Source organism: Micropterus salmoides, unplaced genomic scaffold (assembly GCF_014851395.1).
Source record: "Micropterus salmoides isolate LMB-PRFRI ecotype aquatic unplaced genomic scaffold, ASM1485139v1 Ms_hic_scaffold_8, whole genome shotgun sequence".
In the NCBI taxonomy this organism is placed as follows: Eukaryota; Metazoa; Chordata; class Actinopteri; order Centrarchiformes; family Centrarchidae; genus Micropterus; species Micropterus salmoides.
The window spans coordinates 15061214-15075826 of NW_024044570.1; the positions used below are offsets into that span (position 1 = coordinate 15061214).

Consider the following 14613-nt stretch of genomic DNA (forward strand, 5'->3'; position numbering starts at 1 on the left):
CCACAAGCAGTCATCTTTTTCATGTAGGATCAGTGAATTGTGCATCCTAGCTTATAAATTGCAGTCAATAACAATACAACAGCTTGCAGTAGACTCAGTAGCAAGAACAATACAAACATATATAGGTATAGTGATGGATTACATCACACATACACACAAACACATTACCATTGACATCTATATATGTAGATTATTACATTAAAAATGCCTCAAGAATTGTGTGAACTGCAAATTCAAAATCAAAGCCATGTAACAGAAAGTTGTTTTTATATGGTGATATTGTGTTGAACCCTTCTAGAGGACGCATGTCATTTCAAAATTGTAAAATTAAAAAATTGCCACCATTTAGGATTTTACTGCTGTGTTTTCCCCTCCACTGTGTTGTTGTTGTTGTGAATAGTGTGTTGTGTTGTGAGAGCTGTCTCTTAAGATCTGTCAGTCTCCACCTGGACACTGAGCGGCTGGCCTGCTTGTTGACCTGCCTGGGGCTTGAGTTATGGCGAGGACATGAATATGACTGTGGCGATGATGAGGAAGGCTGGGTGTGTCAGTGAAACTGAGGGAGGGTGTGCACAGTGTCTCAGGGAAAAGAAAGGGTCGGGAGGAGGATGAGGGAGGGGGCTGCATTCAGGAAGAGGCGGAGGACTTACCTGACACTACAGCCATGCCAGAGGGAGCAGAATACAGAAGAGAGCAGAGGTTAGAGCGCGAGAGGGGAGAAGCAGGAGAAGGGAACTGCTGTCTCGCAGAAAGGTCTGGGGGGGTAGGAGCCCCGGTCTGGGGAGGCAGGGGCCCAAAGCGGGGAGAAGGGAGGAGAGAGGAGAGGCATAAAGATAGTAAGAGGTTCAAGCAGGAAGAAATGATAGAGAGTGGAAAAGACAGAGAGAATGAATAAAGATTATAAAAGAAGAATGGGGAGCAGAAGAGTAGTTGGTAGAGATTTAGTAAGGAGAAAGCAGAGAAATGTAACATGAAGGGAAAGTGAGAGACAACCACAGGTAGAGGTGAAGGCAGAGAGCAAGATATCCAGAAGTCATCCATCCGTTGTTTGCCAGAATGGGAAGAGAAAAAGGTAAAGAGCAAGTATTGAGGAAGGAGAGGAGGAGGAGGAGGAAGAAGTAAGGTAGGATACAATGCGGCACAAGCAGAGGAGTGAGCATGACCACATGATCAAACACATTAAGCAGCAGGGAGGAAAGGCATGTGGAGCAAAGGATAAGATTGAGCAGGTGTAGGAGTGAGAGGAAGAATGTGTGAAGGAGTGGAGGAGTGGCGAAACAGAGAGAAATAAACAACAGAGCAAAGTGTGAGGATCACACCCTTTTCAGGAGACACTGTTGAAAACCGTGGGAGTGCAAGGGAGGGGGTGGGACAGGTCACGACCACTTAGACCAGGGACAGCTCAGGTTAGGCATGAGTGTGTGTTTGTGTGTATGTGCAGCTTTGTATGGACTGTACATGAAATATCAGAGTGCCATACTTGACTGTTGTATGCAGCATTTGAAATGCATTGGGTACACATCTGAATGATCAATCAGCACCTACATAAGAGGGATCATTGCTCTGATACCCACAGCAACATGCAGAAAATGCATTCAAAATGCTTTATGATATTGCCATGTTAAGAATATGCTAAGAGTATAGACCATGTTCATGATATCTTCAGTGCCCTGCAGAGCTCCAACTTTGCCATTATTCATTGGAAACTGGCATTGGCTTCCGCAAAAATATTTAATGATGCTGGTTACATACTAAAATGCAATATAAATGTTAAAAGGGGAAGAAAGGAAGAGAGAAACAATCAGTGAATCAGCGCAGGGTGTATGCAAGTTCCATCAAATCAAATTTAAGAATTTGAAAGATTTTTTTTATTCCTGGTAGAATGAAATACAGGAACATTTCTGCACATGAAATGAATGTTAAAATGAAAACAAAAAAAAGACCAGTCAGATTATGGGCCCGTCTGACAATGTTGACTTCACAATCGGACAAAGACACACTGTCACAGATGTGGCTTCACAGTTTCCTGTAATGTATTCAGTATGATCTTTGTTCAGTGCTCTTTGTCATGCCTTATAATGGGCTAACTGTAAGTGAGTGGATACTGTAAATTATGAATGGCTATATGAATGGGTGCTTTACATCTAATGAGTCCTTCGGTGCAAAAACAGAATGAAAGAACATTGAAATTTACGGCTTCAATTGTGTAATGTGACTAAATCTCTGACCATTTAAGGTTTTAATTATAATGTGGTTTAACAACTTTTAAGACTTTTTAGACATTTCAGTGGAAAAATACAGTTGTTTATCTGGGAGATGAATGGGTTCCACAAGACACTGAAAATATGATGATCTGACAGCAGGAGTTGGACTGTCGTACACAGAACAGCCATCCACAAACAACCCTTCACAGTAAAGCACACTGCAGCCATTTTTCTATTGGGTTATTTTCCTATATTTATCCAAGAATCTTTCATTTTGAACGCATGACTGATTACATGTTCAGATTTTGCAACGCTTTCCTTCAAAATCCTTACTTCAAACTCATACAGCCCCTGGTTGCATTTAGTTTGCTCTGTTTCTGCTTAAACTGTCAGCTTGAGCTCAGATATGTTGTTGCTTGCACAGATTTCTTGTTCATCCACCCCTACTCTCTACAGATTCATTATATACTTCCTTGCTTTCTTTACAACTTTTGGAATAAAAGGACAGTTATTACACATAGCAGTGACTGTACTTTTTACTATAATAGCTACATAGTGTAAAATAGAAGCCATTTAGCTCACTGACCTCCCATCAGGGTGCAAGAGGAGAAAACAATGTCCCTTTCGTGACTCACTGCAAAATCAAAGACCGCCAGTAAGTTTTTTATTTTAATGGTGCTATTACTTCCTTCAAATTGCACTGATAAAGTCATATTTGCGGCACAAGAATACATCCTCATAAGGGCGCTATAAGAAGTAAAGCAGGGATCCTTATGTTGGTCAACACTACACCTGGCATTCTATTGGTTGGGGGATTTTGATAGGGTAACTGCACAAAAAGCTGGAGGGCAGTTTGAGCTGAAGCAGAGCAAATCTAAGCATAAGCAGGAGCTATTTGAGTCTGAGGGAAGGGTTTTGAGGGAAAGCGTCACAAAATCTGAATGTGAAATCAAAAAGTCATGCTCTCAAATAGGTAGACCACGGTCTTGAATAAAGATAGGAAAATAATCCCACATTTTCCTACTCTGCTTGCCTGACACCAGAAGTTGTGGTGAGCATTTGAAACAGCTGCTGAGAGGTTTGGTTCTAGGTGGTAAGCAGCACACATGTATATGTTACTATAGTATATGTATATATTTGTATACTGTATCCCTGTGTTTGTGTGGAGTAGATGTGACCGTTTCTGTGGGTCAGGCTGAGGCAGAGGTAGAGACAGGGGCAGATCGGGGCTCTTTTGGGGGCCAGTCTGGGGGGCCGTGGGCCGGCTGGGAATTGGGTACTCACAGAACTACTTCCACATGGTCCAACGCCCATTGGTCATGTCCTACACCGTCGTGACGTGGCTGCCACCATCGCAGCATCACCCCTTTAACCCTCGCCTCTCTGGAGAGACCATGGGAAACATTGCAGTGAGGGTCAACAAGTATGCCAATGGTTACAGTAGCTTCAAACCAGCCTAACGAAGTTTACCACACAGGTTTAAACTAACTCTTTCTAATAAGGCACCTTTATAAAGGGTGTAAAAAGTTGTAACTGATGGCTTTATTAATGATTAATAAATCACTCACACATTTATAGATCAGTTAAAAAGCATTATTAAGAACAACGTTTGGGTTCCCAGATTGTGAAAAATCTCTTTAGTTGTCCTACCTTAAGACACTTGTTTTGTCTTTTTAGCTAACTCTTTCTATAACAGAAAAGTGACAATTCCAAGAACTTTTATCAATGACTTGCTAACATCCATAAAATTTAGTAAAAGATTAATAAACATTAATTAAGCCATTGGGTACATCTTATAAAGCCTTTATAAATTGTGACTTATTCGAAAATAGTATGGTTCAAACTGAGTTTCTCACTCACAGTGGAATGTTGTAGGAGACTCTCTGAGCCTTTATGAAGTCTTTGGGCTGGTGCTGAGCGATTACGTGCCAGCTGACTCCATTGTTGACACTGTATTGCAAGAGCACGGCCCGGTCAACTGTGTCAGCCTGATCCAGAGCTATGTTACAGCTGTCTGTCTGTGCCACGCTGCCAATCTGCAGCACAAACATGATCTTACTGTTGGGAGATAGAGAAGGAAGAAAAAGCGAGAAGCTTAGAGAAAGGAAATAATAAAGGCTGATAATACACACAATAATGTGGAGAAAACAGTCTGTCTTAGCTATAAGGTAGGTAGATAGGTGTACGTTTACATAATTAGTTTATGTACAGTATGTTTTGGTAGTACCTGTACCTGGCTCTAGTGAGGTCCAGCGGTTTGGTAACTGCCTGCCTCATCTTACAGCCATTAAAGTAGAGCGAGTCTCCGTGTGCATGCGGCGACAACTGCCCACAGCCGCTGCCCACTCCACCACCCTGGATCAACTGCCAACTCTCCTGAGACACACTGCCTGACTCAAAGTTGTCCTTGATGGAGCTGGGCAGGTCACTGCTGGAGAGGGAGCAGTCGTCCCCTGTTGAGGTGAAAGGAAGCAGAGGGGATGTGATAAAATTAATAAATTAAAGATGCACTGAATACAGAATGCAGACCAGTTGATGGTGGGTTAACATTGTCTGTAAAATGACAGGATACACAGGCCAATACCATGTTTTCAACAACTGTATTGGAAAATGGTGCTTAAGGCCTTTCTTGAGAAAAGCAGTTTTTTGCTTTGTTCACTTACATCGTTTTACTTCATAAAGAAAGTCTACTTGAACAATACAGATGAGAAATAACTGTGTGTGTCTCTAGCAGTTTGAATGTAATATGCTGTTTGTGGCCCACCATGGTGTCCCTCATCACAGATGCAGACAACTCCACTTGTACAGTAGCCGTGGCCACTGCAGAGCCCCGGGCAGGCCTCGCCGATGTAAACATGGTCCACTCCCCAGCTCTGCCGCTCTCCTGTCCCCTCCTTTTGAATCCAGCGGAATTGGGTTGCTCTGGAAATCACAAAAGGCTTACACTGCTTCAACTGGCAACAGAGATAACTTCTGCTGGTATATGAATATAGACCACAAATGCACCAGTGTGAAGTCATGATATGTCCCTCTTCTAAGCCCGGAAATAAAATCTTTCTGTGCTCCTACCCTGAGGAAACGTGGTCAGGAAGCTGTACAGTGACCCTGGTCCACGTTGAGCTGTTGACTGGACTATAGATTGTGGACTCGTGGAACTGGAAGGGAGAACAGCCCACGTTGTTGACTGATGAGGGGAGGCACTCTGACTGTACCAGCTGCCACGAGTCAGACCTAATAGGAGAGAGTGAGAGCTGAAAACTGTCCATGCAAAAAAATAAAACAATAATTTCAAATACTGTTTAAATGATAAATGGCAAGTGAAAAGTCAGGTTATTGGTTTAAGTGATTCAGGCTATTAACCTGACATTTAACATTGATTTTGACTGTCAGTTAATGCAAGGTATTGTACAATTCAAACAGTCATTTTATAACTGTGTGAACATGTTTTTCTTTATCAGGGCCTTGTCTTTTTTACCTTGCATCCTTCCTGTACTGCAGCAGAACAGAATGGTGGTCTTCACAGGTGTCTGCCTCACAACCAACAACAATCTACATCAATAAGAGAGACATACAGTAAGGGACTAAAGTCTCCATGGAAAAGACAAAGGGTAGCTTATAATATGCTGGTTTGCGACTGTACCTTAAACTGTAGAATATATCCAGGTTGTACTATGAGTTCCCGAGTGGCCAGGATGTTGTGTGTGCTGTCTTGGTTCTTGTTTGGCCAGTACAGGTGGAATGAGGGGTTTCCACAGAAGCCAGCAGTGCGCACAGCATTTGGGTAGAAACTCCAGCTCTCCTCATGGGAAACACCCTCTGGTAAAAGGCAAAGGCATAAAATGAAAAGATGAGGAAGAGTCAGAGTGATTTCTAGAACATGAAGTCATTTGTCATGACAGGTGAGTAGTCAGGCTCCAATTACATCAACACAAACAAACTCACCATCATCAAAGGTGTCAAGCAGAGTAGATGGGTTGATGTCTGACCCCCCCACCAAGATGTTGTCTATGGCCCACTGTGCTCTCTCAAGGCTGGGGGTGGCGAGGCCAGAGGAAATGGTAAATGGTTGCCACCAGCGCAGACGAGTAGCATTCGTCAGAGCTCCCTCTGGGAGAACGATATAATCTCTCCTCACTGACACATACTTCAGATAGTCCATCTCATGCAGCAGTGTCCAGGACACACCTGAGGTACCGATATGGACAGAATGAGGAGATAAAAGTAAAAAAAAGAAGGGAGATAATCAGGGATAGAAGAAATCATAAAGTGATGATGATGAAAATGAAAAATATAAATATGCACTGTATGTCCTAATGTTCAAGTGCACCTCCATCAGTAGAGTAGTCCAGCAGCACTCCCTCTTTGCGACAAGTTGGACGGTGGCACATAGTCATGTTATCTTCACTTCCAATCCTGGCCCAGTACTCCACAAACCTATCCACAATGACACAGTTCAAAATGCACTTACAGTAGCTCGATATTTAAAGATAACAGGAAACCTCCTGCTGTGGTTAACAAAAGTTGAGTACTAACTTTGCTCCACGGAGGTCCAGATCAGAAGTGACAGCCTGTCTGGCATCAGCCCCTCCAAAGTACAGGGCTGTCCCCTCTACCAACACACCACAATCTGTACAGGGTCTACCGCCCTCCAGTACCTGCCACTGAGGGCCTGCAGAGCCCTCCCAGTCAAAACGCTCCTTCAGAGATGCCTACAGAAAAAAAGACACACATATCTGAATCACACACCATCTCAGACAAAAATTATTATATTCTACTTGTCTTATTCTTTTTGAATCTGTTTTTAATGCTTTAAATTTTCTTTTTGACTGAGTGAGAGCCAGACTCTACCTTTAAAGCACTGCTGGCATAGCAGTTTGGTCCAGTGAATCCTGGGTCACAGAGACAGCGCTGATCTAGACAATCTCCATGTCCCCCACAGTGGCCATCACACGCTGGCCCGATGTAAAAGTTCTCCACACCCCACTGAATGTCTGAGTGCTGCTGGTAAAACCGGAACCGCACCGCACTGAGAGAAACACAAGATAGGTTATTCAAACAACATGCATACCATTTTCATGATTTATATGACACTGGTTTTAATAATTAATATGATGACGATGATTTGATCTATCAATAATTTAGGCTATGCATGCCACAATGGTACAATTAAATATGAAGCAGTAGTGTATGTTTTGTCAAAAGCATGTGGAGGTAGATATGAGGCAGGATGACTCACATGTTAGCGAGGCTGTCAGGCAGGGGATAGACTGCCCTCTTCCAGCCTTCAGCGGAGAAGAAGACTGATGGCTGGGAGACCTGACCTCCACAGCGGGGGTCAGCAGGCAGGCACTGTGGAACCAGGTACTTCCAGGTCACTCCAAAGTCCACTGAATACTGAACATGAACTTGCCGGTCTGCATGACGCTCTGGCACACTGCAGCCTGCTGCAATCTAAATCAACAGATCATATTAGCATCATAGCAACATCACACAACACAAATGAATCTTTATATTGTGTTTGTGTCATTTTAGTAACATTTGGTACCTTGAACTGCATGACCCAGCCTTTGTCAGGAATAATATCATGTGTGACAGCATACACCTCTCTCCCATCAGCATTGCCACACACCATTACTCCATCAGGAGAGCTGCAGAAACGCTGCACTGAGCAGTCCTCTGAGAACAACCAATGATCGCTCACTTAGGAAGAAAGAAAGAAAGAAAGACAAAATTAGATACTTCGGCTATGTTTGAGAAATTACTGTAGATTATTTAATTGAGACATTGATTTAAAAAATACCTATGGGTGTTTCCTCCTGCTCGCTCACTTGCCCTATCCTTCCTGAGGTCCCATCAGCAGGAGTTCTCTCATGGTTTGGCAGTGCAACCCCTCCAAATGTGTCAGATATCTGTGCTCGTGAATCTGAGCCTGCAATGAGGACGTTATCCAGAGCCCAATCACTGTGGTCTGCTCCCTCATGTTGTGGCTGCCACCAGCGCACACGCACGCCTTCCTGACGGGCAGCAGGGGGCAGCAGCACATTCACAAACCTGAACACAGACAAAAACATAGAAAGTCGCAGATATCCTGCTTCATACTTTACTCAGTTGTGCACAAGTAGTTATGACCATGTGTTAATGGTGAGAAAACTCACCCAGGCTTGGTGTACAGATCATAGAAGATCTCTGTAAGGAGGTGCCAGTTAATTCCTCCATTCAAACTGTACTCCAAAAGAACACCCTGGTTACGGTTGCTTGGTGGGATCATGCAGCCATACATGAAGTAGAACTGGATAAACTCAGCATTGGTCAGGTTCAGGTCCACTGTCACCAGCTGACGGCTGCAACTCTGTGCACAGAAACATAGAGAAATGTGGTCAGGGGCTCAGCCAGTATAGACAGATAGATAAATAGTCTTTATTATGAGGGATGGATATCTCTCTTCTATTTCACTATTTACAGTATTCTCTATTTAACTGTTTTGTCCTTCTAAAAACAAATCCAAACATCTCAAACATGACCTGAAGTGTTATTTTTTATTACAGAGAACATTACTTGAACATAACCAAAATAATAAAACTGACTTAGTAATAACATCTATTGCATAAAGTTTGAGTGGTAATTTATCTTGATACAGCTTAACGCTAGAGCTAAACAGCTGCTCATAAAAGGTTTCTTTGGCAGTGTGTTCATCCAAGATCAGCCTGTCAATAGGAATCCATTTACAACTCTGCCCTAAATGTCTCGAGAAAATTTAAGCTGTACATAACGGCTGACAGCTACTTACTTTGTGGTCTTTTATTCAGCAGACTAATACTTGAAGCAGCATCTTTCAGATACTGTTAGATATCTATCTATCTACCTACCTATCTCTGTATCATCTGTTTGCCCCATTAAATCAGCTCACATCAGTGCTTTTGTTGTATTTACTGCAGAAGTTTGTTCTTTCAAATCCCGAACCTAGCATTATTGGAAGGCGGGTTAATGCACAGCTCATGTTCATGTGAAGATGTCATGTGTGAAGTGAAAACAGGATTGGGCATTTTCATCTGTACAAACCAGTGTATATAGTAAATGCCCTACAGGATGTGTGAAAACTCTATTTCAATATTTATCCTCCACCATTTCTCTGGTTGGGGAGCATTTTATGATATAAAATGTTGTTAGAAAGTAAAAAAGAAGAAGAATGAATGTAAAAAAAATCAAACAAAGAGGGTAGATGTCCATTTACCCCACTGAAGTGCAGAGCAGCTCCAGAGGCCACAGCTCCACACACCGTGCTGAGTTTCCCACCAGTGAGTATGTGCCAGTGGTTGAGCGAGGGAGCTCGACTGAAGCTGTCCTTCAGCTGGGAGGGCAGAGGAACCGCAGGCTCATCACAGTACTCTCCACCCCACTCTGGGTCACACCTGGAGAGGATTGTGGAGTCAGATACAAAAAAATCACATTATAGTGAGTTAAAACAACATACTGTATCCAGTAAAGTTTGGACATTAGCCCCAAACAATATTCCATATACAACATTCTGTATGCATACAAATAAAATTACAAATCAACATTACATATAAAGTTATACAAAGCTTAATAAAATAAGGAATTTTGAATTAAAACTTTACATTTGACTTTTACACAGTATAGCTCATTACTAGGAGCTGACATTCCTGACATTTACAGTAAAAACTTTGGTGGGTGCATGCATGAGTCTGCCGTTACTTACACACAGGAGCTCTGTTCGCAGCGTCCGTGTCCAGAGCACATATCTGGGCAGCCATCTCCAATGTAGAGGTTATCCAGAGCCCAAGTCTGCTGCTTGTCAAAGGGAGCCTGCTGGAACCAGCGGAACCTTGTGGCTGGAGACCTAAATACATATTAAAATCACACACACATTTTACAATTAAAGTTAAGTGGAAATAATTCATATAGCAAGGAATTAAACTGTAATCCTGATATGGCACTATATTATTTGTATCAGATTGTATTGTAGTCTAACTATGTGACCTTGGCCACTTATGAACTTTATTTTTTAGAAAATTAAGAGTAGCATCACAGCTAAATCAGGGCATGTTGCCCATGTGTCTTAGAAAAGTTCAGGGCTGACCTAGCATATGATGGGATAGGCAGAGTAACACGGCCCCACTTGTTGTAAGTGTCAGAAACCAGCAGCCTCTGCAGGGTGTAGGAAGTACAGTCAGGGCTTGTAGGCAGACAGTCTCTGACCACAGGTTGCCAGGTCAGACCCAGATCCAGAGAATACTCCAACTCTACGGCTGCAGAGAAAGAAGAAAACCCCAATTGTCAACAATATGTATATTCACGAAACTGCATTAACAACTTCCCAAATAAAAAAGCTTAGCAGGAATTCTTTTAACCGTATTTCACTAAAGTTGGTTGTTTCTGTGAGAAACAACTCGGAGATATTCAAATCACAGATGTTAGATAATAATGCTCACAGACCACTTCCCTGGTGTTCTATAACATCATGTTTACATGCAGACATTAATATCTTTTTAAAGTTGCAAAGATTGATTGGTTGATTAGCAACATATTTGATGCTTTGATATTTGATGGTTGAATAAAACAACCTATTGGCATAGATCACTTCAAGCTGTTGGAAATTTTAACAGGATATTTCACTATTTTCTGACATTTCATAGACAATTAATCGAGAAGATAACTAGCAGATAATGAAAATAATAGTTAGTTTCTAATGAGGACCAGTCACGGCTTCTTCACGCTCCGTGTTGCTTACAGTAGCAGGAGTTTGTGACAGAGCAGGATGCAGAAAAGTCAAACTGGATGAAGGCGTCTTGACCCAAACTGATGTCAGTGGTAACAGCATAGCGAGTGTTGGACTTTTCTATGAACGCAAAAGCAGGCCCATCAGAGCCGCAAACAGGCATTCGGGTTCCTCCAGGGTGGAGGAGCCATGAACGCCCATCAATAGAGGAGAAATCATCTTCCAATGGTCCCCAGCCACTGGCACTGCCACCTACTACCACCTAGGAAATACAAGATAAATTGCAATTGCATTTGTATAGTTAAGGCAGAGAACGTGAAAATTCACATATGATGAGTCAGTGGAATTAAAAAATTTTTTTTGGATGGATAACAGCCATGATGTTTCAATACCAAAAATACATATAGAAGGATGTATTGTTGGATGGATCCTCACTTACTGTACCTGGTCAATGACCCATGGGCTGTAAAAGTGTCCGTTCTCAGAGGGTTGCCACCAGCGGAGGCGAGTGGAAGTCGTGCGGGCGCGCAGCGGGATCTCCAGGGCCACCAGGCGAGCCTGATTACTGTTGTTGCTAAAGAGAAATTCCTGGAGGAGGCCCCAGGTAAGACCTCCGTCCACAGAGAACTGCAGCAAAACTGGCTGGGAGCGAGGGTCTGGAGCCGCCTTACCACAGCCAAGACGCAGGAAGAACTGAACAAACCTGAGTACAGCCATTAACACATGAGATTTTCACAGAGTACTGTACATTCAACTACAAAACATTTGTGATGGTGTATATTTGTAAAGTTAGTAAGGGCTTTTATTTGTTTGTTTCTGTAGCTTTACCTCGCATTCGACAGGTCCATGTCATTGGTGACCAACATGCGCAGGCCGTCCTCGCTGAAGAACAGGTGGTTCCCGCTCGACATGATACCACACTTCCTAGATGGTTTACCACCGCTCAGTAGTCTGAAATGCTCAGCATCCACAGCTCCTCCTAGAGACACAAGTACGTACACAAACACACATATAGGAAGTAGGGCTGGGCAATAAACCAATAGTGATAATTATCGCAATATAATTTTCCTCAATAACAATATAACAAATGTTCAATATATCGTCATTAGGCTAAATATTTCATTTAATTAATTTGAATCCTGAATGAATTAGCATTTAATTTTTCTATTAAGATATTTATTTTGTTGAGGAAAATGGACTGAAAAAAGATTTTATCAAAATAGTTTTGACTGTTCTACCTCAGATTTGTGAAGTGATCCACTGTTTGGCATCAAGTATTTGTCACGTTCTGACCATAAAGAATTGTTTAACCACACAATTAACCATCTGGTTTCTTCAATTTTCAATCAGGAGCAAAAATCTGACTTTAAACTTGAAAGAAATAATGATTTGACATTTATTGTTATAATTATCTATATCGAATGGCATAAAATGTTTTTATCGTGATAACATTTTTGGCCATTTATTGGCCCAGCCCTAATAGGAAGCAACAAAACCATAAACACAACCAATCCTAAAAAAAAAGTCCAAATAGGACCATTATTCACTGAGCACTAATAAAAATCCAATTAAATATATCTGAATTAATTGAAGATTGAAGAATCAATCTCAAATATAAAATAAGGTAAGCCTGAAATTCCAATTATAGTAAAGCCATAAAAAGCATTTTAGTTAAATAGTAAAATATAAAAAACAAATTTTTTAGCCTGAAAGTTCAGCGACATGCATCACATTTCATTCTAAAAAATATGACAAAATAAGTTAACTGAAAGCTCTTGTAAACATGCATTGACACCATAATCAGAACAATATCACCACAGATTTGGTTTTGTGATAACTCTGACTAATAAAAAAAAACAGTATGCCCATCACACACATTCATTTTCAACAAACCGCCTTCTTCCTGATGGCTATTAGTGCACATCTGTTTGTTGGTGTACCTTCAAAGTCCTCCTTGAGGAAGTCAGGGTTGGGGGTGTCAGGCACAGAGCAGTCAGGTCCAGAGTAGCCGGAGTCACAGACACAGTGGGTGCCACCCACACAAGCACCATGACCATTACACATGTCCTGACACTGTGGGCCAATGTAGATGTTGTCTAATGCCCATGTTGGAGGAGCAGAGCCAGTAGAAAAGAAACCCTGATACCAACGGAACCTCACTGACCTGTAGGAAGTACAAAATGCAAGGAGAAGAGCGTGAGAGAGACACACAGAAATAAACAGATATAATCTTAAGTAAATTATCGTAAGCATATTAAAATATTTGATAAAAGTTTCCTCAAAAGTTTCCCCTTGTTTTCTTTTGTGCATCTGCTGTACAGGATGTATACAGTCCTTACCCGCAGAGGCGAAGCTTGCCAAAGTGAATGACTTCTCTCCTCCAGCCCTGAGTTGTACCAGGGAAATAGATACTGGCAGGGTGGAGCTCTGTGGAGCACAGTGAGGAGGGTTGGGGTGCACCGGCACACAGGGGCACCAAAAGGTGCCATGTGGCACCAAAGTCCCGTGAGAACTCAAGACGCACTGGGTGGGCGGAAGAGCTCTCAGCTGTGCAGCCCACATTAATCTGGAGACACACACACACACACACAACATCAGCGATGATGACGAGCCATAATTTATGTCTTGAATGAGTAAGTATTATAATTCTTGCTTTGTAAAAGAAGTCATTATGGCTTATTTGGTGTACCTCAAACTGGATGATAGTGTTCTCATTTACGTCAATGTCTCTGGTGGTAATGGAGTGTTCTCCAAGCTCACTGGAGACAAACACCATAGCTGACTCATCCTCTTCCCTGCAACAATCACACACAAACGCAAAGATTAGTCAAGGGTAAAAACGTGTGTGTCACCACTGAATTCACATATAATATAAAAACAGAAACACTGACAAGACACCATCATTGTCAACATTCAAAACTATATGTTTCTCTTACAGTCCAGTCTTCTGATAGGGGCAGTAAAGGCCAGTGTTTCCCCCTGGAAAGAACAGCCAGTTGGACTCATTGGGGCCTTCCTCAAAGCTGTCTATCACCACCGGTGGGTTGTGTATGGAGCTGCCATCAATGATGAGATCATCTATTACCCAAACCTCTTCCTTCTTACCTAAATGGCATAATATTGTGGAGATTATTACACATTGATTCTTTGAGTTCAGGACATGTGAAGAGAAGTCAATGTAGGAAAGCACCAGACAAGAGAGGACAGATGTGAATGTGAATTTTTGTGTGCAACCACAAAATGTGTCCACTCACCGCTGTTGTATGGCTGCCAGAGTCTGAAGCGGGTGGCATTGGTCTGAGCACTTGCTGGCAGCGGCAGGTGGAGGAACAGAGTGTCAGTGGAAGCTGGGAAGTAAAACTCATCCAACATCAGCCAGCTGATTCCTCCATTCACAGAGTACTGCAGCAGCACTGAATGGGAACGCTCTGGGACACCTATAAAAGCCCATAAGATAAACTATTACAACAACATCCTGAGAAAGAACAATATTTTAATCACAAATACAGCTATAACAAAAAGAATAAAAATTATATTCACCTTTAGTGATGAATTTGAAGGAGAACTGGATGTAGAGAGTGTTGGTGCAGTCCAGATCCTGTGACACTATCATTCGCAGACCATCCTGCAAAGATTACATTGTTGGTTAGTCAAGAAAAGACACTGATCTAA

At 42.1% G+C, this 14613-nt stretch overlaps 1 protein-coding gene across 4 annotated transcripts in view; it reads right to left on the reverse strand.

Annotated features, from left to right (window-relative positions):
- Window positions 1–14613, reverse strand: part of reln (reelin) — a 93704-nt gene that overhangs the window by 2892 nt on the left and 76199 nt on the right. The window contains exons 37-64 of one of the 4 annotated variants that reach the window (XM_038706799.1): window positions 14482–14566; window positions 14196–14378; window positions 13878–14046; window positions 13631–13736; window positions 13281–13507; window positions 12882–13105; window positions 11770–11920; window positions 11386–11644; window positions 10954–11203; window positions 10303–10471; window positions 9922–10062; window positions 9436–9613; window positions 8360–8553; window positions 8005–8255; window positions 7750–7904; window positions 7441–7655; window positions 7053–7230; window positions 6738–6913; window positions 6532–6638; window positions 6147–6389; window positions 5845–6020; window positions 5680–5753; window positions 5274–5435; window positions 4969–5126; window positions 4438–4657; window positions 4065–4262; window positions 3489–3587; window positions 651–656 (exon numbers count right to left, since the gene is read on the reverse strand). In XM_038706799.1, coding sequence (XP_038562727.1) covers window positions 651–656; window positions 3489–3587; window positions 4065–4262; window positions 4438–4657; window positions 4969–5126; window positions 5274–5435; window positions 5680–5753; window positions 5845–6020; window positions 6147–6389; window positions 6532–6638; window positions 6738–6913; window positions 7053–7230; window positions 7441–7655; window positions 7750–7904; window positions 8005–8255; window positions 8360–8553; window positions 9436–9613; window positions 9922–10062; window positions 10303–10471; window positions 10954–11203; window positions 11386–11644; window positions 11770–11920; window positions 12882–13105; window positions 13281–13507; window positions 13631–13736; window positions 13878–14046; window positions 14196–14378; window positions 14482–14566 — 4754 coding nt within the window. Of the gene's footprint in view, window positions 1–650; window positions 657–3488; window positions 3588–4064; window positions 4263–4431; window positions 4658–4968; window positions 5127–5273; window positions 5436–5679; window positions 5754–5844; window positions 6021–6146; window positions 6390–6531; window positions 6639–6737; window positions 6914–7052; window positions 7231–7440; window positions 7656–7749; window positions 7905–8004; window positions 8256–8359; window positions 8554–9435; window positions 9614–9921; window positions 10063–10302; window positions 10472–10953; window positions 11204–11385; window positions 11645–11769; window positions 11921–12881; window positions 13106–13280; window positions 13508–13630; window positions 13737–13877; window positions 14047–14195; window positions 14379–14481; window positions 14567–14613 lie in introns of all 4 variants that reach the window. The other 3 variants (XM_038706797.1, XM_038706800.1, XM_038706798.1) reach the window with 3 other exon arrangements.